General features: G+C 36.2%; 1 protein-coding gene across 4 annotated transcripts in view; it reads right to left on the bottom strand.

Annotated features, from left to right (window-relative positions):
• Nucleotides 1–291: 291 nt before the first annotated feature.
• The window catches only part of MTF2 (metal response element binding transcription factor 2), a 28,573-nt gene continuing 1,577 nt past the window's right edge, over nucleotides 292–27,287 (bottom strand). The window contains exons 1-15 of one of the 4 annotated variants that reach the window (XM_040610587.1): nucleotides 26,300–26,339; nucleotides 16,785–16,983; nucleotides 16,561–16,642; nucleotides 14,939–15,034; nucleotides 14,462–14,562; nucleotides 13,976–14,124; nucleotides 12,640–12,735; nucleotides 11,482–11,550; nucleotides 10,514–10,637; nucleotides 7,145–7,212; nucleotides 6,579–6,749; nucleotides 5,846–5,954; nucleotides 5,619–5,677; nucleotides 5,340–5,444; nucleotides 292–3,193 (exon numbers count right to left, since the gene is read on the bottom strand). In XM_040610587.1, coding sequence (XP_040466521.1) covers nucleotides 2,839–3,193; nucleotides 5,340–5,444; nucleotides 5,619–5,677; nucleotides 5,846–5,954; nucleotides 6,579–6,749; nucleotides 7,145–7,212; nucleotides 10,514–10,637; nucleotides 11,482–11,550; nucleotides 12,640–12,735; nucleotides 13,976–14,124; nucleotides 14,462–14,562; nucleotides 14,939–15,014 — 1,482 coding nt within the window. In that variant the 5' untranslated portion in view covers nucleotides 15,015–15,034; nucleotides 16,561–16,642; nucleotides 16,785–16,983; nucleotides 26,300–26,339 and the 3' untranslated portion in view covers nucleotides 292–2,838. Of the gene's footprint in view, nucleotides 3,194–5,339; nucleotides 5,445–5,614; nucleotides 5,678–5,845; nucleotides 5,955–6,578; nucleotides 6,750–7,144; nucleotides 7,213–10,513; nucleotides 10,638–11,481; nucleotides 11,551–12,639; nucleotides 12,736–13,975; nucleotides 14,125–14,461; nucleotides 14,563–14,938; nucleotides 15,035–16,529; nucleotides 16,643–16,784; nucleotides 16,984–26,299; nucleotides 26,363–27,287 lie in introns of those variants that run through there. The other 3 variants (XM_040610588.1, XM_040610589.1, XM_040610590.1) reach the window with 3 other exon arrangements.

Consider the following 27,287-nt stretch of genomic DNA (forward strand, 5'->3'; position numbering starts at 1 on the left):
CACTCAGAATACCTGTTATGCATAGAAAAGCATAGGTTTTATTCAAAATTCCTCTGGAAGTTTTTGTTGAGAACAACGATTTGAGAAGTAGTTTGCCATGATGATTATTTTACAATTCTGACCAGTAATGTGCCAATTTCTTTGCTGTCTTGTTCATGTGATGCCTACATTTTTAGAATGGCCTCAAGAGAAACTTCACCTACACCAATACTACTGTAATACAAATAAAATATAATGGAAAAATATTAGCTCTAATACACATAGAAATGGTTCTAAATCAGTGACCACCACAAAGTTGAATTACATATATTTACACACATGCATACATACAATGATCAAGTCATACCAAAATGAAATCATTACATACAGCAACATTGTCTTTTTCCTTTAGATACTCCATTACTACATACAATGAAATTCACATAGAATGAGAGAAAGGCATTTGTAGGTGTGCTTTAATTACTACTCTAGCTGTATCTTCAGCAGCACTATTGCAGCATTTTCCAGTACATGACACCTTGTAACAAACAAAAGCATCCCTCAACCATAGCTCCAACACTAGTGTCTATGTGCAGGGCAAGTGTCTCCAGGACAGCAACAGGAAAGCTAGAGATTGAAAAACAGCAGATGGGAAGATGCCACCAAGTATGTACTTCACAAGAATACAGAATCAAAACTCATTCTTCTCTCTCAAAAAATACACACATTTAATGTTGGTCTTTTAATTCTAAGAAAAAAGCAATTCCAAAAATACAAACTGAACATCAGAGTCAAGTCAACCACCATAAAAAAAATGAAACAACATTCACAATAGTTAAGTCTATGGAGAGCTTAAGATTGACAAATCCTTTCTCCCACCCCACCCTCCCCCACCCTAGTCCCCAAGTACATTCCATTCCAATATTTATCTTTAAGTGAAACTTTATGAAAAATACTGCTGGTGTTCAGTTAGAATTAAAGGACTTGGATAAAGTGAAACAATAAAGACAGATACAGATGGTGTGAGTACGGTTACAAAGGCTTTACATTTTGCATTATCCCAAGATATAAACATTCAAAAATTAACATGAAGTTGCTGTGTTATCAAAATATTGCAGCTATAGGCAAGGCAACATTAAATTAATAGCCGAGGGTGTGAGAAAAACACTCACACATTTTAGTGAAGGTAAACAGAAGTGGCAGTTTTTAATTAGCATTTTTATAAAGCTAATATTACCCAGCCAGCCTAAACCAAGCACAGGATAAAACGCTTTCTCTGCTTCCTTTGGCTATAAGGTGACATAAAAAAAAAAAGTTTAAAAAAACTTATCACCCTTTCACGATGTTCAAGATGAGCAGAAAAAGTTAAATAATCAAGTAATGGAATAAATAAGTACTAACCCAGGCAGTACACTTTAAACCACTCTGTCATTTGTAACTATTACATAATTTTATTTTGGTGGTAAACTGTAAGCATGAAAAAAACTAACCTTATGCAGTACAGGGAATAACCACCAAAGTAAAAATATTCTTCTGTTTACTCTTTGGCTAAAACCCCCTCAAAAAGTAGCAGACAAAGTAAAACCATCTAATACTGGCAAGAGACTTTTTTGACCTTTTTTTAAAAAAAAGAAACGAACAAGTAAAATAAACTTACCAATTTAAAACTCAGTACATTTTATAAAAACAAAAGAGGTAATGTTGTAATAAAATCAGTAATGTTACTTCAAATGGCAACAAACTGTTTGTTGACCCTGTGCAATAATACACTTTGTTCATACTACATTTATCAATATGACTGTTTCTACAGATATGTAGGAATCCTGTGCGACTCCTGTCAGCTTAGTTTATAACTAGGACACAAAATTTACAGAGTGCCACAATAACTTTCCAATTGTTATTACTAGTAGAGTTAATTCCAGAATGTTCAGATTCTGCATTATTTTTTAACAGTTAATTCACATGGGAAATAATGGAATATATTACCTACAGCATATGAACATCAATGACTCCACCTATTGCCAGAACATGCTGCACTGTTTGACACTTTTCCTTAGTACATAGGAAGCAACAGCACCCAATAAGCCTGAGAAGAAATGCTGCTGTGTAAATACTGGCAACTATTCCTGAAAAAAGAATTATGGGATGTAATCTCAGAAGCTGCCTGATCCCATAATTTGTATTGCATAGGTCACAATCACACATATATATACACGCACAAGTATGTGTGTGCATATATACATATGTATATACACACACGCACACACGCACACACACAAAGAATATATTAAGACAACAATGAAGTCTGGTCACAGAGCAATTTACAGGCTCAATATATTTTTTTTTTTTTTTTTACACTTTGTTTGAAAGAAAACTTTAGTATTTTACAGTCTTCAGTAGGCATTATATACACTGCACTTATGAAATCTAGAAAGTATTGAAATAGAAATACATTTCTGCAAACATTTGGGTAAGAAAACAAACCAAAATTTTTCAAAGATTTGTGCTATCTACATAGTATTTTCTCTAAATCACAATAACTGTATCCATGGAATGTTCTCTAGAAAATGTCTTTTTTTTTTTTAAACACCATGCACATTTTTAAGTAATTGTAACCCAAAATATCCCAACCTAAAACAATCTAACAACGTTCAGATTAAAAAATTTAAGTTTCAGATCAGATTTTAAAAAGATAAGTCTTTATCATAAGAGCTGTAATGATAACAGTTACATGTTAAGGCTAAACTGGTTTTGTTTTGTTTTTAGAAACACGTTTAAAGACACATTTCTCTTGTGGCTCTGCATTATGAACTGTACTTACAGATGACAGTGCAGTGAACATAATGTTCAGTCCTACAGTCAGGATGCAGTTGCTCCTTCCCACTCCACAAGATACTGCACCTTTCCATCAAGTGTCACCCGACGAGCCAAAACACGGTATTTTTCCCCACAAGCTATTCTACCTGCTGCACCAAAATAACTAGTAATTGAGTTCTTCAGATGATTGAGCTGTAACTCCTGATCTGCTAAGTTGTTAAGTATCTCTGTATTGAGTTCATCATACTGGTAATCTTCCTTGCTCTCATCATCTTTTACAATTTCTGAATTTTGAGTCTGGAGAGCTTTTCGCGGAAAGCGACCTCTTCTTCTCAAATGTGGTATTGCAGCAGGCCAAGTTCTTCCTGTACGAGTCCTTTTTCTCGAATCAGATAAACTATTAAGAAAACCAAACAGAACAGCTTTAACTCCAAGGAACTTATTCAAAACATATGCTTTATTATCAGTTATTTCCATGCAACTGTAACTTCTTTGTTTTATTTATCACTGATAAAAACATCTGTTGCCTAACAGAGGCAACTATAAATACAGCACTTGCAAAATAAAGATTTACATAATGAAAATTATGCTAATATCAGATGATGTCAGAAAGATTAGCTAAATGATATAACATGCCTAGATGTCTTAAGAGTCCTATTTTGATACAGCTTAATCCCATTCTTAAGCAAATTAAAAAAAAACAAACCAGTCTTCACAGAAGTCTGCATCAAATGTGTTAAATTTGCAAATTAAAAAATACACCTTTATGACACAGGTAGGCCTCAATTACAGTAGTTATAGTATAAAAGTTTGACATTTTGTATTAGTTAAGACTGTAAATAAAAAAATGAATGTATGCACAATTTTTTCTCCAAGTTGCATTTATCTCAATGTTAATCTGAAATATGAAAAAAATATTGCAAAATTATTCTACATCACAACTTTCTATAGTACACATCACTTTCTAAAGATTTATTACATGTGGCCAGAAAAATAAGTATATCCAAAATGCACACAGATTTATGTCTGATAATGAAAAAAGAAACTTCTGACACTAAGAATAAACTAGTATTATCAATTTTGCATCCAAGATACAAATCCTTATGTAAAAACCTGCATCTAATTTGCACATACTAAAACATGTTTGATGACTCCTACATTAAATGGTACATGAACTTCGATGCTCCAGGCTCCTATGTAACACAACCAGGAAAACAGCACATCTTTTTAACATAAAAAAATGGAATAAAGGGCAGAAACAAAACAGTGACTGCAGTCCTTCAGTAACATTTTCAGAAGTCTTGGAAGTTAATTGAGTTTTTGAGGACTGACTATTTGTAGCAGTAATGCACACAAAAATGACTTATGAAAGCAGCTGACAGCATGAACCAGGAAGAGGAGACAAAACAAGTAGATTGAGGATCCACATACCTCAATAAAAGAGAAATTTATGTTCACTGAACTTGAGGGAAAAGTTCAAGTAACAATGTTTGTAGAAAAGTCAATTATAGTTAATAATTTATTTATGAAGACTGTGCCAAAAAGTTTTCATGCTCCACTGACTGTAGAAAATCACAGCATACTTGGTATTCTTTAACACGAATACACAAACCTACAAAACCAGAAGCTGCTAAAACTAATTCAGGGTACACATCAGCTCTTTTGTTGCCTTTATTAAAAAACTAAGCTCAGGAAGCGTTTATGCAGTTTAATTCTTTTCAGTAAATGTAACTTAACTACATATTTTACATCAACAAAGAACAGTAATTAGCGAGCACAAAACCCCTCACAGTGTGTTGTAAGCAGCACCAATAAAGACTAGTTTTCTTTTGTCCTGTTCCTTTACATTTCCCCATGCAATTTACAGCTCTACTCTGAGTCTCAGTTGCTCATTACTTCAAATTCCAGTGAATTACCCCAACCTCTATGTCATATTCCTTTGCAGTAGCCTCAATACTTCTCTATCCTCCCACCAGTTCCACAATAACCTTACCTGCACTTCACATCTACTACGGCTGCCTCGTGACTTAAGTCAACCTCCTAATTTAACTTCCACTTTTGTTTTGCAAAAGCGTCAACAAAACCAAAACCAAACAACCAAAAAAAAACCCACACAACAAAAATATCTACCCAAGCAACAAAACAAGACTGGCAATGACTAGGCCATAGATGATTAAAAAATTGTCTGCCTTTCTCTAAGTGTTGAGTTGCTGGTTTGAGTCTCTCATCCAAGTGCCTATCTTCATGAATCTAACATTGTAGACTGTAATTTCATTGGAACTGCCTAGATTAGATTTCACAGAAGTAGCCAAAATGTTCAGAACTGACTGAAAGTAAAACAAAACCTCAGGTTTTAAGAAACCAGACCCCAAACATTACACATCATGCTTTGGCAAGACTTCTCTTGTAGGATCCCTGCAAGTTGTTTATTAAGGGTGAAGTATTGCTGAATCGTTTCTTCTCCCCCCTTTCAGGATATTTTATTAAAATGAATATATTACAAATATTAAACTTTATAGCAGATAAAGAAATAGAATAATTACCTATAATGTCTGGAAATGCTAGATGAGGTAGTTTCTTTCATACTGGCAGCACCTGTGGATTCCACATCTGAGGTATTGGATGAATGTGCAGTTCCATCAGATTTCCTGATATGCAAGATAACAGGGTTGCCATGTAATGAAAATAATCTTATATTGAAAGCTGAGGTGATATTTCAAAAGCAAACGGATAAATTACATAGTATTACAATATTTTAGGGGGTGGTAGTGTTATTCGTGGTTTTGGTTGGGGTTTATTTAAATTTTTTTATTATTATTTACCCAACAGCGCAGGGTAATTCCAAGGCTGGGTTCTCTATCACTGGAACTGGTTCATTATCCTAAGGAAAAAAAGAAAAACAGTAGTACTTAAAATTCAGTTTTAATTGCTATATCAATTTTCTTTGAGGGTGAATGGGGGAATATCATGATTCAGATTAACTGATTATGTTTTTCTTCAAAAACGATAATCCTGTAGAGGGAAAAAGAAAATATATCCAAAACCTTACCAGAGGAGACGACTCTGGAGTTCTGTGAATCATTTTTCTTGTATAGGGACCCGGTGGACGACCTACTGATTTTTTTTTCCCCTTTCTTTCAATACCATTACTTATCTCCCTAGAAGAAAATTTATATTTTGTTCTGTATTATTGAAGGTACTTTTCATTGAATACATATTTTCCTTTGGCAAAGAATACACGATTAGATTTCTACTCCTAAAACACTGCATTAAATTAGGTTAGGTTACTCAGTTAAGTCAAAATGGTCAGGTACAAAGCTACACATTTTTGCCTCTACAGTAACATTAACAGATACAAGATCTTTCTAGCAACATTACTGATTCTGTAATACTGAAGAGGAATAAAAAGTGTTAAATGTTGTTTATTCATATGATGGCACATTTACTAATACAAGTCACAAGTTCACATCAGATTTCCTATTTAGAATTCTAGTTGGATTACTGTATCAGAGCTACAGAAAGACAGATTTTGTTTCCCAAATGGCAGCAAAGTTGAGATATTTTCTATTGTTCTTACTGCTAAATTTCATCTTGGGTGTGTCTGGGGTTATTTTTGAAGGATCCTAATAGAAAACTAATTAAATTTGTTCAAAGAGCTTGTTCTCACAAATAGTCACCTTTACACTTAAAGAAATACATTCTATAATGAAAAGGCCTTTTCAATGTACCCAAAAGTAGCCCAAATTTACCATAACATTGCTAGAATGACTGGGTTATTTTACCTCACATCAGGGATTGGTTTAGATGATTTTCTGCCTTTAATCTTGAACTCATGAGAAGTTCCTTCTGGTTCCTTCTCGGCCTTTAAAGCAGCATTTGGTGGCACAGGAGGAACACGAATTCTCAACCCAAACAAATGCTTCTTTTTCTTTATTTCTTTTCCAGACATAAACCTAGATAATTTTAAATTAATTGTTAAAATTCTGACCACAGGTAAAGCAACTTTTAAATTAACAGTGTACATGCAAAACGAAGCTATGCAAATTAGAATATTCATTCTAATGCTATTTTATTCCCCTCTTTCCCTTTACACAATCCTCACTCTCAAATACAGAAGGTGAAGTGGAAAGAGCATGGAAGTTAAAACAAATTTTTTCTCATGATTTAGGTTCCACTCAAATAGTTAATGCAATGTTATTGTTTAAAATTGAAACAGTATTTAAAATTCAAGTGTTATCTGCAGCCAAAGTGATTATCAGATAAACTGAGCAAAGGAGACTGAAGACTGTAATCTATATGACATCAAACAGGCAAACAACATTTAAAGCAAAAAGTACCAACAACTTACATGGTCTTGTAATCATTTAACGCCTCCAGTACATGCTCATATCTTTCAGATTTTGGTGTATCTGCCAGCTGTGAAGTATTAAGAAATCATTTAACCTGTCAAATTCTTTAGTAACAGAAATATTCTAGTTACTTTGAGTCACTGTAACTACAAATTTATATGTGAAGTACATTAATGAATTATTAGCTGTGGAAATTGCCTAACCCCAAAGGATATTAATCATTATTGCATATATTCTGTGATTTGCATCCACACAATTCATGCCAGGATCAAGCCCTCAAATCAAAGAATTTGAATTTCACTTGTAAGAAGTTAAAGAAAAATCTCACAAAGTATTAAGTTCTTTGAGTATATTAGAATTCTAGCTTTCCCTCTCAAGACTGTTTAAAAGAATTTTTCTGTGACATTATTTACTCCCAAATTGATGGCAAGCAGAATATAAATATATCGACACAACAACTTAGTTATTGTATTGGTGATCGTTTTAACCAAAATCCTGCCACAGGACCTAATTCCCATGTTTGCCAACAGTACCGCTAATGATACCAAAACAAAAATATGCAAGAGGCCCAGAAAAGTGCTTGGGGGTGGGGGGTGGGGAATTCATTTCCATGCCCTTTTTACTGAGACCCAGTATAACGTCCCTTCTTGCACCAAAGCCTGAAGCAGTTAGTCCCTATCAAGCTACCAAAATATGGATTCTTCTCTCTGAAAAACTGCATACTTATGAATTAGAGACAAAGCAGAACACATATGGTGATTGACAATAAAGAAGCGGACACAACATTTATGTAACATAATTTAAAATAAAATTGATTTGTTTTATATTGATGCAACTATTTTTGAATTCCAGTGAAGCTACCATATTTCCAATTGCCATGCTAAAATGTTTTACTTATATATCTACTGTAGAGCCAATTGGATATCTTTAATTATAGAGGTGACGAACAGTTTATAATTTTCACTATTACTATGAGTACTACAGAGCAGATGGTACAACATTTGCAGCTCAAAAAAAACTTCAAATACTTCCTAAATAATACAGTTCTGACCAAACAGGATAGACAGATATGCTTGACGGATTACATGTGCTAACAGATGAATAAATGAGTAAATACACTCATAAAAATCAATCTTTTCACACAATTTTGGGCAAGATTCAGTCAGCCTAACTATCAAAGTTAATGGAGATAATAAACCAATTTTAGCCAAAGTGACAGCTGTTTTTACACATCTTAACCATACATATTCAGTACAATGTTTTGCTATCAAGAGGCCTTGCAGCCACAGAACTATAGAAAACTGCCATATATTTATAGCATTCTAAGTATTAACATGCTTTAAATTACTGTCTTAGTAGGTCTGGTAATTCCACTCTTTACTCCTATCTTACCTAAGGTTAAAAAAACCACTTTTCCTCTTATTCAATTACAAGCAGCTAGAGAAAGAAACCGAAGCATCATGGCAGTCTAAGAATATTACAAAACCCCTAAAACCATTATATTGTAGATGTTAATTTTGCCTGTGACGAGGTTGCATTTAATAAAAAAGCCAGATTAACCAAAGTAGTAAATCACATTTGCCTCAAATTTTACGACACATTTTTTCTCAACTTAGTGAGAAATATTTAGAATCTTTTCAGAATAAATTCTTGAAGATTTCCTCAACACAGCTTTTCTGGATTTCTTCAAAATCTAGTGCTTCAAAAATGTAGTCTTCAGACTTACAATAGTTTCCTTCAAGGTGCAGAAATATTAGGTGAAAGTACCAAAGAGGTGAGTTTCCTTATTTTGGATCTCCCCCCTCCTTCCTCCCCCTTAGTTATGTGTTTTTCCACAGATTGAGCATGGATGGCTAGAAAGCAGGATGGGGCAAGAGCAGCACAAAATGAGAACTGGAGCCTTCCAAATTCTTCAAAATAGCATGTGTGTTCCAGGTCAATGGTAGCTAGATAGCTCTACTCCCCTCATCCTCATCACAGGTGCTCTGGATGGCCATTTTGACATGCAGTTATGTTAAATCAAAAAAATTTATATTATATGAAACAAACATTATTTCCCTCAATACTACAAGAAACAAAAGTCAAAATTAAAGCAGTGATTTATTTTTTAAACTGCACATCAAGACAGCCAGAATATTTCATTCTATTGAAAAGATGGTGTGAGAATTACACTGCAGATTTTAATTAAAACTTGAGACTTGATGTGACAGAATTATTGACTTGATATGACTTAGCTAAGAGATACCATATATCCCTAAGTAAACCAGACATTTTTCCTAACACTGGTGTTTTTTTTAGTAATGCTTGAGTGTTTGCTTGTCTAAGACACTATTGACACTCTTAGACTAAACATGTATTTTAAACTATTTCGCATTATTTATGGAAAGCAGTTAGTCATTTAAACCAACCAAGAACAGACATTTGATTCTCAAATTGTGGCTGCTAGTAGGAATGCATTACAGATGTATGAATACATTGAACAGACATATACAAGTAGGATGTACTCATGACAAAAGTATTTCAAACCAGTTATATTAAATAACCTGTATTAAAACACTCAAAACTCTAAACAATTTTCATGCATCTCTACCTTTTTTTTCCATGCATACTCTACTAGCACTATGCCAATTTGAACTTAAATATAAATTCTGCATCCACCTTTACATGTAGAAACAAGTATCTACACTGCTCCTCTTAGTTAAATGTGAAGTCAATCTGCTTGGGGAAATGGGTTTCCTTTAATGCCAAGATAACTGCCCAGTAAATCAAATAGCAGGGAAAATAACTAGTACAGCAGTAAATTGAAAAGAAGATGTTTTGACAAGTAGCAGAATCAGACTGGAACAGTATCAAAATAATCTTTAGACCTGGACATGAACTCATCACCCCCACGTTTGGAAGAGGGAAGAAAGAAGCAGCATGTGTCCCATAATTTGTTATGTGTTACACCTTAGAGACTGTGAAAACGTTTTCATATATAATACACTCTGTTCTACAGTTCTAAATTTAGATTTTCTGGTCTGTGCACATGAAAATACCAAAGTAGTATGACACAATTATAAAATTTAAGGAAGATATATGTAAACAACAGAATAAACAGCTGAGTATAAATAAAGTTGCCATGCAAGTAATAAAACAATAGTCACATTGTTCACTTGAGAAATCTCACAGCTCAGAAAAACACACACCACTTAAGAACCATTCTACTTCTTCCAAGGAAATTAAAGGTGATCTACTCGTTATTTAAGATTACCAGGTTTTAAGATAATAAAGGATTTAAAATCCAGAATAAAATAGTTAATAGGCTGTTAACTTGCAGGATATACATATGCAGTGTGAGTAAAAACAAGAGCATTCCAATTCCTTACCTCACCAGGATGCAATCTATCCCAGTTTTCATTAATGTAGGCCATGAGTTCAAGCTCTGAATCAAAGTATTTCTTCTTATGAATAACACTTAGGTTGTAAAGGCATAGATGTGCTATATCTACCCTAGAGTTCAAAAATATTGGGGGGGGGGGGGGGAGATTAAAAAGTCTTTTTTTCTTCCAGTTGCGTTTCTTTGAAATAATTTAGAAGATATTAGCACAATACAGTTAGAGGAACACAAAGCACAAATTAAATCCCTCAATCCAGGAAACAACATTATCAAAGCCTCCTGTGATTCCTTCTGCTTTGATTCTTATTTTCATTTCTGCCTTATCTCATTGTCAAGATGTTCTTTTAAACTCCAAAATTATTCTAAACTATGGAATATTTAAGTAACTCCAAATTCATACTTCAATGTATCAATTCTGAATTCATGCAAGTATTTTGGTGAATTAACATTTAACAAGGTAATTTCCATGTATAACCACGTATAGGTTAGCACATATATCCACTAAGTTGGATACAATTTCTGATGTGGGTTATTTCAAAGATTTCAAACTACAACTAATCATTAAGTCTCATCAAGGGAAATACTATAAAATCTGTCAAGATGTGTACTCTGGTACTCACAATATTTGTCTTACCCAATGGCAGGACTCTATACAAGCAAAAAAGACTTTGTTCAGGTATCTCAATCTTCACATATACAACAAGTGGGTAGTTACTTGCTACTTTACTGAAAGATCCCAGAATAAATCTCAAAGACATGCTACTGCAATGTATCTCTATATTTAAGGATCATTTCTGAAGGAAAAGCTGTCCCTGTTTGTAGAAGCTGTAAGAACTCAGGAAACAACTCAAGACAGCAAGTGCATTTCTTTTTTTTTCTAGGAGAATCAATATACCAAAAAGAAAAGCAGAGCATGTATTCAACTCACCATCTTTTTTTTTTTAAATTCATACTTACCATCTCAAGGGTAAACGTTTGAGGTATTCTGGTCCAGAACTGCAAACTGAGCAAATGAACGTATAAAACCTAAAAATATATACATATGTATATGTACATGTGTCTAGGTGGTGGGTGTCTGTACACACACACTGTCTTAATGTTTTTAACACCCTAGTTACAAAAAAAAAAAAAAAAAAAAAAAAGGAAGTTAAGCAGGCTAGAAACCAGCCACATGATATTTGAGAGTCCATTCATCCTCCACCTTCCTTTATCAACTTCCACAATCTGAGCTGGTACCTATTGGGCCAGATACAAGTTACTTCCTCAGCTGTACCCTGGTACCACTGTTTCATGCTTCCTGAGAAAGTCCCTCAACCTGTAACTCTATCACTTAAGATGCTCTTTCACGTTCCCACTCCATTCTCTCAAATGCACCAGTGTAAGCATGGATTTAAAGGATCCATGCATTCCTGGGTTCTAACTCATTTCCTTCATAAAAGCATCCCAGCACAACCAACAGCTAAAAGAAAGTATAATAGGTAACAAATTACATACTCCTTGGTTCCCTTCTCCAGATTTCTCTCTCATCTGCTGCAAGTTACTCTTAAAATAAAAGCACAGAGCAGTGCTCTTTTCCACTTCCTTTTGCCTACTCATCACACATGAACAGAGGCATACAAAGTTACCCCCAGTCTAACCATCCTTTCAGTTTTCTCCAGTTCCCTATGCTGTTATTAGTACAGGGAACTGCTACTGCGCACACACCGACAGCCTGCTTTGAAGTACGGTGCCTGTTGCGTGCGAACTTGAAAGCTTTTATCTAACTTACAGGACAACTAAAGTGGTCTGCTTTAAAGCTTCTAATCTCCCAGTAGCCAGCACCTGTAGTATAACAGACTTCCACACTAAGTGAAGTCAGTAACAGTTTGAATTCAATTATCCACTGGTTACCTCTGCACCACCCACCACCCCACCCTTCTTCATTAAACAGAGATGAAGAACTGCATTTCCGTGGCACCTGAACACATACTGTATTTCATGTAACCTTCCATGTAAACTCATCCCGTTTTTGGAAAATACTGTTATATTATGGATGCCTTAATAAAAACTTATATGAGAGATTTCCTCAACATTTTAAATAAAGACAACCATAAAGTACAGCTTAAATCTTCTTACCTGTCACCAAAAAGCATTGGCTTTTGGAGGCACTGCACGCAAGCCTCATGAAACCACTGCTTACATTTGCAGCACTGCAACATCTTTAGATACCAGCTTCACCAACAGAAAGAAAAACAAGATGTGTTAAAAAAATGACTGAAAATGGTTTTCATTACATTTAAATTAAATAGCAAGGCATCTTCTGACCCAAAACTATTTACCCAGTTTATAAAACAGTTATCTGTGGGGATTTTCAGTAACACTTAGTTCCATAATAAATCATTACCAAAAGAAGAGTGACTAAGAATAATAAAAGATATGTCTAGTAAAAGGATGAATTAAGTTATTAAATAAAGAAAATAAAAATCTAATTTCCCCTACAACATCCTTTTAATTCTTGACTATAATAAATCAGTAACTCCATATAAGCTGTTTCTCACCTATCAGATTAGCTCCCTTGTTATTTTCTAAAGCAGGACACAGCCACAAAGTCAAACATTCCTTTTGAGGATTCAGCTACTTGAATCCTCAAAATAAACCTCATAGTTTACTTTTTTCTTTTCCTTTTTAAACTTCTCCATTGAGAAAAGGAACCATTCAAAATTGAAAGCGATATTTGTCTAAGACTGCAAAATTCTCTAACCAGAGCTCTGTCCTGTGAGTATAAACTCAAAAGCTTTGATTCTTTGGGGGACTCTTGACTTCCATTGACTTCAAATCTTCAATACTATTTTATTCATTCACTGATCCCCTGCAGACACCAGAGTATTGATCTCTACCTGCTTAAGAAGCCCCCTTCTTGCCAGAAAGAACCAGCAGAGGACTCTGTAATGTCATAAGAGGGGAAAAAACTATTTTCCCCTACCAGTAACTGCAATCCAGGGTATGATGTTATGGTAGAATCAGACAGCTGTCTATTCCAATAACATTTAATAAACTAATCTCTAGATATATTTGTATTTGTGACTAATGACAGAGCTGAGTTAGTGTCAGAAAAACACTGCCTAGAACTGCACGCAAGAAGATAACAAAACCCCATCCAATCTGAACACGTTAACAGCAGCAATACAAAACACCATATTCTTGCTTGTTGTGGAATAGATTGTGGCATTATGTGATGGTCATATGACAAAATTAAAACAAATCAGAAGATCTGAAAGCAGAAGGAAAGCCATTAATAATGTATTTCCCATGAGACATTTAAAAAAATATGTGTAAATCAAAATTCCACTTTCCATCAAGTTTAGTACATACACACTATAGATACAAACTAAAATGTTCACAAGTCTATAGGATAAGGTCCAATGTTTTCAGCTGCATTAGGAAGAAAAGTTCTTTTAGTCTATTTACTTACTCTCCAGGTCCTCCACAATAGCAGTAACACTGCTGAACATTGGTTTTATGACCTGCATCCCACTCAAGATCTGTTGCATTATATGGTAATGTTTGTTTCATGACTTGCAGTGCTTTGGCATTTGGTCCTTTCTTAAGCGCACCACCCCTCTGGGAAAAAACAGATACATTAGTTTACAAAACCGTACTATATTTCTGAAACTTCAAATCCTTTAATTTGCAAGTTATTAAAATTTGTCTATAATCAAGTAAAACACTTTCACTTGTGTTCGTGTTTTAATACTAGCAATATTTGTTTAAAAATAAATTGAAAGTCAAATGTCATCTGTTTCTAGAGTAAATATTGATTCCCAAAATATAAAACTTCCATTCAGATCGAAGTTAACAAAAAAGTCGTCACTGGAAAAAAAATCCTACTTCAACTTTCAACTTCAAAAAAATACATCCCATATTGCACGCATGAAGAAATATTTTTCTAGAAACACACCTTTGTTGTTGTTGCAAAAACGCACTGTCGACAGAGCCATTTATCATCTGAATCAATCACACTGGAATCAATATTTGGTGTGTGACACAGCTGATGATAACCTGTATAAAAAATGATCAATTGAAGTGTTATTAAATTGCCAAAAAAAGCTTACACAGAATTAGCTATATATAGTTTTAATGCAACTATAAAAGGCATTATCCATCGTTAAGTGCCAAAAATCTTATCAAAAACATTGGTAATGTTCAAAATGGTCTTTCACATTTTCTTAGTAGAAAAAATAAACTTTACTTACAGAACAGGTGTTAGTCACTTTAGCATGGCTTATCATTATTCATTGAGCTGTTTGTTAATAGCCAAAGGACTATAAAATTTAAGATCAGCTGAGCAGTCAGTCATAGCCAGGCAAATATCCTCCTTCATAAAACAGATCAAAACATCTTTTAAAATGCAGTAAATAGAAAAAGATCTAGTTACCTTGCCCACATTTATCACATATAACCATTTCATTCGGTGCTTCTGAATACTCTTCCTGACATATTGTACAGACCATTTCCCCACTTTCAGTGGCTCCTAGACAAAGACGAAAATGTGATTTTTTTCCAGATTATATCTGCAGTTGGAACAATTACCATGCATATGGCTTTTTTCATGATTTCAGTTACAGATCCATGCATTGCAGAAACGTGTTGTCACAGAGCCCAATTTCCTAACAAAAATTCAGACATTTTGTACAAACTGTATGTTACAAATATTTATACCACCTATCTAGGCTATCAGATATTTATAGGCTATATACTGCCTATTTACCATGCAGCCCATGGTTCCTTAGTATCAACAGTGAAAGTAACTGAATAAAGAATCTAAATGCAGGCCAAAAAAGTATGTATAAACAAATCTTATCTGGAAAACTGATGTTTTGTATTTATAGTAGTTTGTGCTCCTTTTTATGCAAACATATGCACCAAGTTATGTGTATCTTTTTGACAGATCTGCCCAGGGTGCCTTAGTATTAAACTCCAACACTCTTAGGAAACAAACTGTTACTTTTTACACCTATCTGCAAGCATATAAAAGCCAATAGTGATGGCAGAGGTAAGAAAAAAATTATTAGCTTGCAAACTGGAAACAAAGTTACATCTTGCTCCAATTATACTATGTATCAATATAAAAATCTGGATTAAAATATGAATTTCTTAATCTACATGTTAACAAGCACTAAAGTTTGGTAGTTATGATAAATTAATCTAATATCATGAACTAGTACTATACAGAAGAAGAACAGCAGAAGAGTTTCTCAGAAATAAAGCAGCTGATTTTTTGCCATTATGAATACAAAGCATCTCCTGTTCACAGATGAAGTGTTTAGTTTAAACATCAAGAATCAGTGAGAGCCGAATCAGATTTCCATTGCCTTTACACAAGGAAATTGTAACTGCTGTTCAGAAGAAATTGTTATCCATGGTTCATTAGCATTAGATTATCAAAATACTAGCTACTCCACAAGTATCTGAAAAAAAAAAAAAAAAAATCAAAGCTAATATAGAATAGGTGCCTCACTTTATAACTGCACGTTTCTTTTTATTACATGAATACTCCAGAATCTGTAATGGTTTCTTATGTGAAACAGTTATGGTATTACTTTTACATGTGAAAACATCATTCAAACCCAGGATTTTGCAGTCTGGTTTCTTTCCACGTCATGTTGTTTCAACTGAAACTAGTAGGACAAACTTGGCATAAATTAGGACTTGGAATTTTCTATTAAGACAAGGTATTATACTCTATTCCCATCCAAATACACGCAATTGTGAGTATTTTTAGACACCTCCCCTCACCACATATAGTTATGTCAAAACAAAAAACCCAACACAAAACAAAGAAGTGATTGTAATGTTCAGGAGGGTTTTTTTAATATAATGGGTTTTGGGGGATGGAGGGGGGTTGTTGGCTTCCCCCCCCCCCAGTTCATGATGTTGGGTCACATTAAACTATATCACTCTTCTTCAGGATACAAGATTATAATAGAATCATTTAACAGATATAGTAATCTTAGCAAATAAAATACCAAACAATGACTACTTCACTGAAGTTCTTGCCTGTTTGTATGTCCTTCCAGAGAACCCAGGATTTGGAACTATCTTCAAATATAATAAAGCAGTTCTGTTTCAGTTTGTTTATCTGAAAAACAATACAGTGGAAGCTATGAGTAAAGGACCAAACAGAAGAATGTCCTTAATTTAAGTGAGACAATAATACTGTAATGTTATCATAACCAAGATATGATACTCTAAGACTCCAGTGATGTTAAAAAATCATTTACCTTTTTGATAGTTCCAAGATAAAACAAGCCATCTGACCATCTAGCTAGGACATCCTGACCTTCTTCAAATTTACACAGTGGTTTTTTGGCTTTCTGTCCATCACGTAACGACAGTTTGGTCAGAGATGCTGAGGTCTTATGGCTTCGACGTAAAGGAGACCGCTTATGGACCAGTGAATTACCCACCGCTGTAGAGTCTCTAAAGGAAGGGAAGCAACAGAAGAGGTTGTCAGAATTAGTTTAAAGTAAGAAACCATGTATTTTGAAAAGTAATAGGATTCACAGCTAAAACTCACTTAGCTAACTCCAGAACCTGAGGTGACTAAAAACCTGGTCATGTTTTCAGACTTTACGCACCTTTAGTAGTGGTGCCTCTGCTACTGTAACATTCTACAAAATCTGAAAGAGGCATTTATATAAAGAAAAATCTTCTAGGAAATCAAGTAATGTAAGTGAGGATGGCAAGACACAGACCTTCTGGCTCAAGGGCTCTTCATAAAGTCATCAGAAGCATGAAGTCTACCTCAGTAGGGAGAGTAGTACTTGACAATTAACATTGTACTTAACAGTGAGTTACTCGGAAAGAAAAAAAAAAAAGGGGGGGGCGGGGGGGGGGGCATGAGAAAGAACCCAGGTTGAGCACTATGCTAACTCAAGGTCTGTATTAACTCAGGTACCTCCAACACTGCATCATGTTTTGCCACCAAGCACAGCTTAGAGGTTTCCAGCACAAGAAGACTTTCTACATGTTAAATTTCTAACGTAAAGTAAGTCTTCTTCTTTGTTAGAATCAGATCGGAAAAGAACAAGAAAGAAAAACTAAAAGATCATACAACCTTTCTTCACACAATAAACTCAAAATTAGTTACTTGAATCAATAACCATTTTTTCCTCGTACAATTCCATAATATATAGCCTAAGTATATGTAAGTGTGAATATGCTGTTTGTCAGACTAACTACCAAGTACTACACTCCAAGTAAAGAAATAAAATATAGAAAATAAGATAGAACCAGATAATGCACAAAGAAGAATTTTCTAAGTTAAAGGCAAAATTTGAGACTATAAAAGTTACTATTCCTATATCCAAATGTATTTTCTCTTTAGAAACTAAACATACATAGAACTATGACAAGCACAAGGAGAGATCATGAAGTTAAATAGGATAGGGTCAATGGAAAGACCGAAGTTTCACCTCACTTAAGATAGCTTAGGTGCGTTACCAGCACCAGAAACATATGAAATAATCACAAAGCACCAACAAAACTAGTAATATAGTTTGTTTAAAATTACTATTCAGATATTAGACTTCACTCAGGCTTCAAAGAGAAGGATATCCCTTCTCCCTAGTTTATTATTTATATTCAACGTGAAAGTAAAACTGGAATTATAATGGCTTAAAACGTGAGAACTATGCAAAATAGCAAAAGTTAATATTCTAGAAAGCAATCAAAAATTTTTTTTGTACTGAACAGTTTAAACCAAGGTTAGACAAATTAAAATTAGCCAGCCATTTTAAGCATACTTATAATCAGTGTAAGTCTAAACAGTAAGAGTATTCATAACCAACCAGCCTAATAACTCTGGCATCCTTATGCATAACTGGTTCACCAGTTTAAAGTCCCACATGAACCCAAATACAAAATTCAGACAGGTGACTATGGAAGACCAAAGGAATGAGGTGGGGGGACAGGGACAACATGGACCAAACCAAAAAGCACACCCACTTAGAAGAACACTCCTCTCCCAAATATTTTATGGGTCTCTTACAGGCTATGGATCCAAAGATCAAGCAGTAATGTTTTCATTTCTTTTAACCCTTAATGGAGTTATCTTCTGCAAGTTTTCCTACATGTTTTGTTGAACCTGTAAAGCAGCACTTTGGGCTTGTTTCACAGCTGGCACCTTGTCACTTCATTTGACACCCTTCATCATTGCATCTGAAAACAAAACCACCATTTTCCATTTTCTCCCTTCATGTCCAAGTACCAGTGTTTAGACCCACTCAGCCGTATTTACCAGTTAAAGAATCCTACTAATTCTGCTGCTTCTCACATGAAAGCCATCTAAAATTACCACTGCTTTTCCCCAGTTCCAATTATAACCTCTGATAAATGGGACAGGATGCATACAGCATTCAAAGTAAGTTTATGGTTACAGGGTAGCCATTTTTTATTCTTTGCTCCTTTCCAACTAATAACATTTGTAGCCTCCGCCCCTCCCCTCCCAAATCAGGCATTGAGTTGGAAATTTCCAAGAATGATTAGAAACTGCAATTTCTCATTTTAACTCCTCCCAGACCATTGTTTCTCTTCCCAATGTGTATTACTTTTGTGTGCACCAGATTTCATTTGCCACTTCATTATCCAGTCACTCCGTAGCTTGAAGTCCTGCTATCCTTTCTATATTATTCTGAATAACCTCATACCCTTCGAATATTTTGCTATTTAAACTTACTATCCTTTGTGCATCACTGCAAGATTTTGCCCCTTATCTTGTACAGTCGCTTAAATTTTTGCAAGAGCCCCTGAAGCAGGGCCCCAGCCTTTAACACTTGTTGCAACCACATTCTACTCTTTCCTTTGTACCTCTACAGATATTTACACACCTAAGTACCAAACAGGCTCAGAAAAACGTGTCTGAAGTCAGCTGGTCAAGAGATGGGAAAAAAAGGTTTTTTCTTAATCAGTTCCACAAATCTGACTACTCACGTGTTCAACTCAGCACAAAGCAAGCTATGTTCAAAGGCTAGGCAAGGCTTGATCAAAACACCCTAGAAGTGGTTGTGAAACTATAATCTGGGCTCAGCCAATAATTCTTTTCCTGGAAAGGACTCATCATTACAAAGTATTATTTAAATACTTCAAATTACATCCACAAACCTGATTTTAGCTAATCAAACAAGTCTGTAAGTTGCTGCGTGTAGTTCAAAGCACTTACAGCAAATTCACTAACGCACCTTGATACAGTCTCGTGTTTTGATGGGACTACTCTCTTCTAGAGGTTCAAAGATTTTCTTTCCAGCTTTTTATCTGGTTTGACTTAAAAAGACTAGAGAAAGCAGCTAAAAGGCAGGAATATTTGCTATTCTTTTCCAGTACTTGAAAAAAGGTGGGAAAGATCTTACACAGAATAAGCAAAAATATACAATCAACTCATTTATTATACATGATTACAAGTTCCATTTAAAAATAAAAAAAATAGGTTTATATTTTAAAAAGCCTTCAAAAGCACATGTCATTCTTTTGAGTACAGAAGTTTGTCCCATAGCTCCATTCAAACTGCAACAAAAATGTGCTGTGCATCATTTTCTGGCACAAAGCAGTCAAATGAGTCTATACATTGACTTACAGAACAGCCTAAATTCACAATAGCAACTTCAGACACCCAAGGATCTTGGGATCTTGACACACAGTAAATGTCTGAGCCAGAAAAGTAGACACTTCTCCACTGTCCACATTACTCTCTTTATGGGAGATAGTACAGCTGAAGTGATGACTAAACAGCTCATGCAGTAGCTCCTACTGTGGCAGTTTATGGTTTATCTAACAGACTGAAAATAGGGTTAGTTACCATAGTAGGCTCACACTAGCTTAATTGTTGCTTTCCACATGGCTAAAAAAACTCCTCTTCAGGGAAACTATCTCCATCAAAACCATGGAAGTGGGAAGAGCTACTGTTTCAACAAGTTTACTTTAATTAGCAAGCCCTAAGTTACTTAAAGTAGGGATCTCTGAAGTGCCTTCTGGAAACACCACACAGGAAATGACAAGAAATTCAGTGCAGACAGTGTAAAAACTACATGCCTGAAGCGTTGATAATTCTTGTCAGTCATACCACAGCTCTCTCCGCTGTAGTGGAATACAAAATGTCACACCTACCATTAAAATTTCTGTTGGAAGTTAAAATGCCAACTGAGATTAACTTCTTGCTTGCCAATTTTGAACTTAAGTTTAAAGGTTCTACATTTTCCAGAAACCTACTTTCAAGTCTTCCCTAAGGTTAGCTCCATAGTGCCTTCCTACTGTACCATTTAGTTACCAACAAAATAAGTAACCTTTAAGTAACTATTTCACCACCATTTTAAAAACTTCTCTTCAAGAACTTCTCATTGCAAAATATCCAGCAGATGTTTTGGTTTTCAGAAAAACTTATCCGATATATAAATCTACTTTATCTCATTTAACTTGCACAACTAACCTACACTGCATGTCATATGGCACGTCCAATGTACCTTGACTTTACAGCCTTTGCCCAACACTGAATATGTTGTGGCTGTATTCTTACTCAAGCACTTAAAATGCACATCCAGTACTTGCACACCCATAGAATCTCTCAGAAGTTTGTGGGGGAAGTAAGTAAAATGTGTCTGCATGTTGAAACACTTCAGAATAGAAGTGTACTTCCACCATTTCTTGAGAAGCTGATCTCACAAAGTACTGAAAGTGCTCATTGATTTTTTTCACCTTGAAGTCTAGATCATAATCATAGATCCTTCCAAGAAAGACAGGCAGAAGACCTTCTATTAATCTGCTTAATGAATTAGTTTTTAATATGCTTCAGCAGCAGAAGTAGCTGTCATTCCCTGTCAACACAAATGGCAACCTCCCTCTGAAGGTAAGTTACCTAAATCAGACTGAGTTGCGAACCATGACAACTAACTATGCATAGCACTGTATTTATCAAAAAAATCAAGATTAGATTTTTGTTAACTTTTGACGTGTTTGTAACACTTTCTAACTTCTTCATTAGAGATAAGAAAATTTCAATGTTCATTTAGTTTCTCTGACTCCTGTATTGCCATAGCAATGCTACAGAAGGAAGAAGTGGAAAAGTCAGGGAAAAAACATGTGAAGAGGCTGGAGGATAAAATGACTGAGCACTCTCCCTATTCTTTCCAAGTGCCTTTTTCCTCAGCAGCACTGCCAGATTAAGGTCATTCATACTCCTGCACTCCTTCAGTTCTAACCACTGCTGTGGAACAACTTCTGTTAAGAAAAACTCCCTTGACAGCATTACTTTTTCAGCCATCTCAGTTCACTGATTTGTTTCACAGAATGGTTTGTCAGCACAGCAGGACAAACGCAAACAAGCAACTTGGGACACCAACTCCCTCAACAGGCACTGCCAGACTGCACGATTGGACTATAGACAGTTTCATTAACAATCCATGCAATTTCAGTAAATTTCTTCCAGACGACCTGTGCGATTCACAAATACTGCAACAGTAACAGACTATAACTACCCTATGAGTACAGACAGGTTTTGGAAGCCAAGTTAAAGATATCAAAATTTAACAACTAAATGCCCAAAGAACATTAAGAGAAAAATTTAATCCGCTGAGACAACGCATAAAAGTGGGACCTACAGATAATCATTTATTCACAGTAAATACAAGTCACCCTGAAGGGAACAAGAGTTTAGAGAGCCCAGCAGATTTAGCAGAAGGGAATTCAGACTAGCAATCATGCACACAAGCAGAGTATCCTACTAAGACAACTCACACAGGTTTAGGATCTTTGTCAAAACTGGAAAATATGGTATCACACGGGAGCACAGGAGAGGAAGGTCTGGTGAAAGAACTTATGATAACCACAGATAATCAGTTTAAGCAGTGAAAGTGTGAAATTGGTGATTAATCGCAATTTTTCTAAAGTTACAAACTATGCTTCTATTAAACTTCAGGGAAAACTTAACTATAAAAAAAAGGGTTGTAAAATACCAGCAGTTTGTTCTGCTCTCCCTAAAGCAGGACAGTTAACATCTCACAGGGATGGGGGGGGGGGGCGGAGTTTCACATATGGCTTTCCAATACAGCAGCTTGCTCCCCTCCCACTAGCTATGGAACAGCAAACTGACTTCTCATAAGCTTTCTGTTCAGTTTTCCTTCCCTTAATATCTATTAATTCTCTTATTTTTTAAACAAATTGAAGCACCTCACAGAAAGGTCTGGTGACTACTCAAGGCAGGTAAGCAGCAAGGTCTCACAGCCAGAAGGCAGCATAAAAGGGAAATTAGTTTTGAGAGCCACAACCATAGCTGGTTTACCCAGCACCACATAACCAACCAATGCTTCCAAGCAGCTGCTAGCCTGTGACTGGGACCTAGTACCTCTGGTAGCAGCTGGAGAGATGCTGGATCCCTGCCACGTTTCTTCCCATCTTCCTTGCAGCTCCTCTGCCATTTATAAGATCTCATGCCAAACATTATCTGGTCACTGTATCAACCATACCCCCTCCACCAAATAAAAAGATTCTGCTGAGCCAAGAAGACAGGCAGACTTAACAGGCTATTTCCTCTGCTCCAACCCACCCCCAAGCTTAGAATCTGTTTGAATCAAAACCCAAACAGTTCACTTTGCTTTTTCATAATGGCAACTTTGTTGCAACGGTCACTGTTCCAATTATACATTAACAGACTATTAGTAACTTGCCATGAATTTCTTTCAAGCAGTTGTTATAGTACAAATCTAGACTATAGTCTATTGTTTCATGCTACTTCATGTAGCCAACCGAATATTGAACTTCCAATGTGCAGTGTCATAGAACATCTACAAAATATACTTCAACCTCCTTATATTTACACTATTTTGGATTCTGGTACAATCAAAACTACATCACCAACTGTACAGAAGAAGGATAATAAGACTCTAAGCTAGACAACCCTCAGCCTAAAAGCGCAACGAGTAATGGTTTGGGCTAAGAAATACATTATCAAAACTATATTCCTTTACTACAGTTGTTCAGGATAACAATAATTCAGGTCAGAAGGGACCTTGGGAATTCTCTAGCTGTGCTCAGTGTAGCATCAGCCTTGAGGTCAGATGAGGTGGCTTTAGCAAGTCAGACCTTGAAAGCCTCCAGTGATGGGAGGCCATACGACCACCCTGGGCCCCTGTTCCACTGCTGAACTCTCCTTGTTGTGTGTGTGGGGGAAGCATTCCACCCACCTACACCCATCAGAATCTCTCCTATTTTAACATATGTGTGTTATCTCTTGTCCCTCTTGCCATGCACCACTTGAAGAGACTAATTGCATCTCACTAATCTTCTCATAGGAGCTGGAAGACTGCTATTAGGCCTCCTTGCAGCCTTTTGTTCTCCAGACTGAATAAGCCTGGTTCCCTCAGCTTCCTCTCACAGGGCAAGTGCTCCAGTCCCTGACTGTCTTGCTGGCCCCTCCACCAAAGTTGCGTAGTTTGATATCTTTCTGGCTCTGGGAGAACCAAAACACAGTTTTCTAGATGTTGTCTAAAATGTTCTGGGTAGATGGAAATAACAATTTCCCCTCAATCTTCTGGTTCTCTTTGTGTTAATATAGCCGAAGATACTACTTGCCTTTGCTCACAGGACACACTGCTGGCTTGTGTTCTGCTTTCTGTCTGTCAGACCAGCAGCCAATCTTGCAAAGCTGACCCCCAACCAACCTTAGCCTGGAGTTCTTCCTTTAGATGCAGGACTTTATTTGTCTGCTGAATTTTGTGATGTTCCTGCCAGCCACCCCCTACTATCTTGCTCAAAGTTGAGGTGACCCATGGCCACTCCCCTCCTCTTTCACAAATCCTGCCATTTTTAACACAGACTGTGGTCAGGTCATGACTTATCCTTGGTAAATATAGGCTGACTGTTCCTTATCACCACCTATCCATGTGTCCAGAATGGTCTTCCAGGAATACTTACTCCATGACTTCCCTAGGGACCAAAGCGAAGTTCACCAGTCTGTGTCTCCCTAGGCTGAGCCCATTCTGAAGACGGGTGTAACATTTGCCATTCTCTGACCATTTCAGACTACCCCTGCACTCCACAACCTATGACATTAAAGAAAAGCCCCATGAGAACATCACAGTTCTCTTTGTGCTCTTGAAAGCTGCCTGTCTGGTCCCATGGGCCTTCATGTGTCAGGTTCACATGTTTAGTTAAACATGTTTAGCAAGCAAATTCACAGAACACTCAAGCAAGCAATGCTCAACAAATCCATCACAGACAGAAGTTAAAGGGTCATTTAAGGCAGAAAACCTTTGTTCTATCAATGACTTCAGGACAACCACTCTATATAAGCTGTTCCTTGTCAGCAAGATGAGAAGGTGTAACTTCTTTACTCTACCCAGCTCTTCCTAGTCAACCATACTACCCATCATGATCATACATGATTTTCATGCAACACATTACTATCCCAATAGGGTAGCGTTGGTTTGGTTTTTGGGTTTTTTTTTTTATATCCTTTGAAGTGCCTTGCATTTTGGCTATGATTTTTACTCTAAATTCTTTAGTCTGGTTAGACACTTTAAAGAACTCTAGTAATCGCATATCTTTTCAGTAGGGGGGGGGCGTGTTTAAGTAGCTCTATGCTTTTAAAAGTATATCCATCACATTACCTGAAAAAAGTAGTAAGTCATGTTTCTATTAGAAGAAGTAGTAGTAAGAACAGAGTCTCTGTAGCCCTTTCAGATGATTAGCAGCTAGACCTATGGATCTGTTGCACGTTAGAAAAGTTTGGCCAAAAGATTGAGGGGAAATTGTTATTTCCATCTACCCAGAACATTTTAGACAACATCTAGAAAACTGTGTTTTGGTTCTCCCAGAGCCAGAAAGATATCAAACTACGCAACTTTGGTGGAGGGGCCAGCAAGACAGTCAGAGACTGGAGCACTTGCCCTGTGAGAGGAAGCTGAGGGAACCAGGCTTATTCAGTCTGGAGAACAAAAGGCTGCAGGGAGGCCTAATAGCAGTCTTCCAGCTCCTATGAGAAGATTAGTGAGATGCAATTAGTCTCTTCAAGTGGTGCATGGCAGGAGGGACAAGAGATAACACACATATGTTAAAATAGGAGAGATTCTGATGGGTGTAGGTGGGTGGAATGCTTCCCCCACACACACAACAAGGAGAGTTCAGCAGTGGAACAGGGGCCCAGGGTGGTCGTATGGCCTCCCATCACTGGAGGCTTTCAAGGTCTGACTTGCTAAAGCCACCTCATCTGGCCTCAGACACTGAGCACGACTAGAGAATTCCCAAGGTACCTTCTAACTTAAGCCATCTTTTGACCCTTTGAAGTATGACTTTCCTTAATAAGGTTGATTCATACTATTAAAAAGGAGTAGCTATCTAAGTAAATGCATTCTCATGTCCGCAATACTACAATCATTTGCGATTCTGGTTTTACTTGCTCACACTCTCCCTCAAGAAATAACTTTAAGTGGTTTAATTCTATTTGATATGCAAAATGAAATTATTAGTTTTAAATATCATTACAGAACAACATATTTCCCTGTATATTTCATATGTAGAGAAATAGGGTAGGGCAGTCCTGTAACAGCTGTTTGTTTGGTTTTGATAATGTGTTTGTACACAAAGAGAAGCAGCAGAAGGTGGTATCAGGGAGAGAACAATGCTATCAGGTCACAACGCACCTTCACAGATCAGAACTTCCCCTTAATTGTATACTTAGCATCTCCTTGAACACAGCAACTGCCCTTTCAGTTTCTACAGTACCCAAATACAGGATTCCAAGGCAACATACCTAAGGCAGTATGAGCATGCACCCAAGCAGTGAAAGAGATAACAGACAACAAGCTGACTTGCACTGCGGGGAAGAAAAAAAGGATTTCAGGTGATCAAAACCCTCTAGATTTCCTTCTTTAAGGTTAGTCCACAAGAACAGCAACCTTCATAAGCACTCCACTGAAAGAAATTAAAAATAAATCAATCATAAATACAATTTTATTATCCTCCAAGATATTTAGCAGATAAATACCTCCAGACTCATCAGGAATGCTCTCATCATTAGCTCTCTTCCTCTCAAAGAAGATTAAACCTCTTGATTTCACTCCTCCATAGAGATTATACCTTTTAGGAAGAGACCATCAGCTTGAAATCTAGATTGTTCAAAGGGTAAATTCAACTAGTTTCAGTGCTTTCACTAACAGGTATTACCCTGGCCAAGGACCCTCCAGCAATACCTGTGGGTTTATAATTTTTCTCCCGGTGTGTTTTACTCAAAAGACACACTTCCCCTCCATTTCCTGCAAGGAAGGCCTGTAAAGAAGGTGAAACCAACTCTGCAGCAAGGTCAGAGGTCAGTCACATAAAAAGTACTGCCAACTCACAAAGAGAAGATTCATATTGGCTTCTAGTCACATGCATTTCTTGCCTCCAAGCTTTCTCCTCAACTAGTATGAGGAGCACAAAATATGCTTTAAAGCAATTCTAGATGCTTCTAGTACTACATTCATTCACATTTATCTACATCTAAATATGTAAGTCCACTCTCTACCAGGAAATGAACTGCAACTTGCTTGTTACAGCTGCTCTCCTCATAAACTGTACCTGATCTCCTGATGCAGGGAAGGACAAACATAACTGTATTGGTGGCCAGTCTTTATACTAACTACCACTCTTTCACCTATTAAAAAAAATATATACCTCAACAACTGGTGACTAGCCATATTAAGCCAACTTTTGAGAAGCATCTATACCTGATTTAAAATTCCTCCCCAGTAGAAAAGACA

The sequence above is a fragment of the Falco naumanni genome, chromosome 11 (genome assembly GCF_017639655.2).
Source record: "Falco naumanni isolate bFalNau1 chromosome 11, bFalNau1.pat, whole genome shotgun sequence".
Lineage (NCBI taxonomy): Eukaryota > Metazoa > Chordata > Aves > Falconiformes > Falconidae > Falco > Falco naumanni.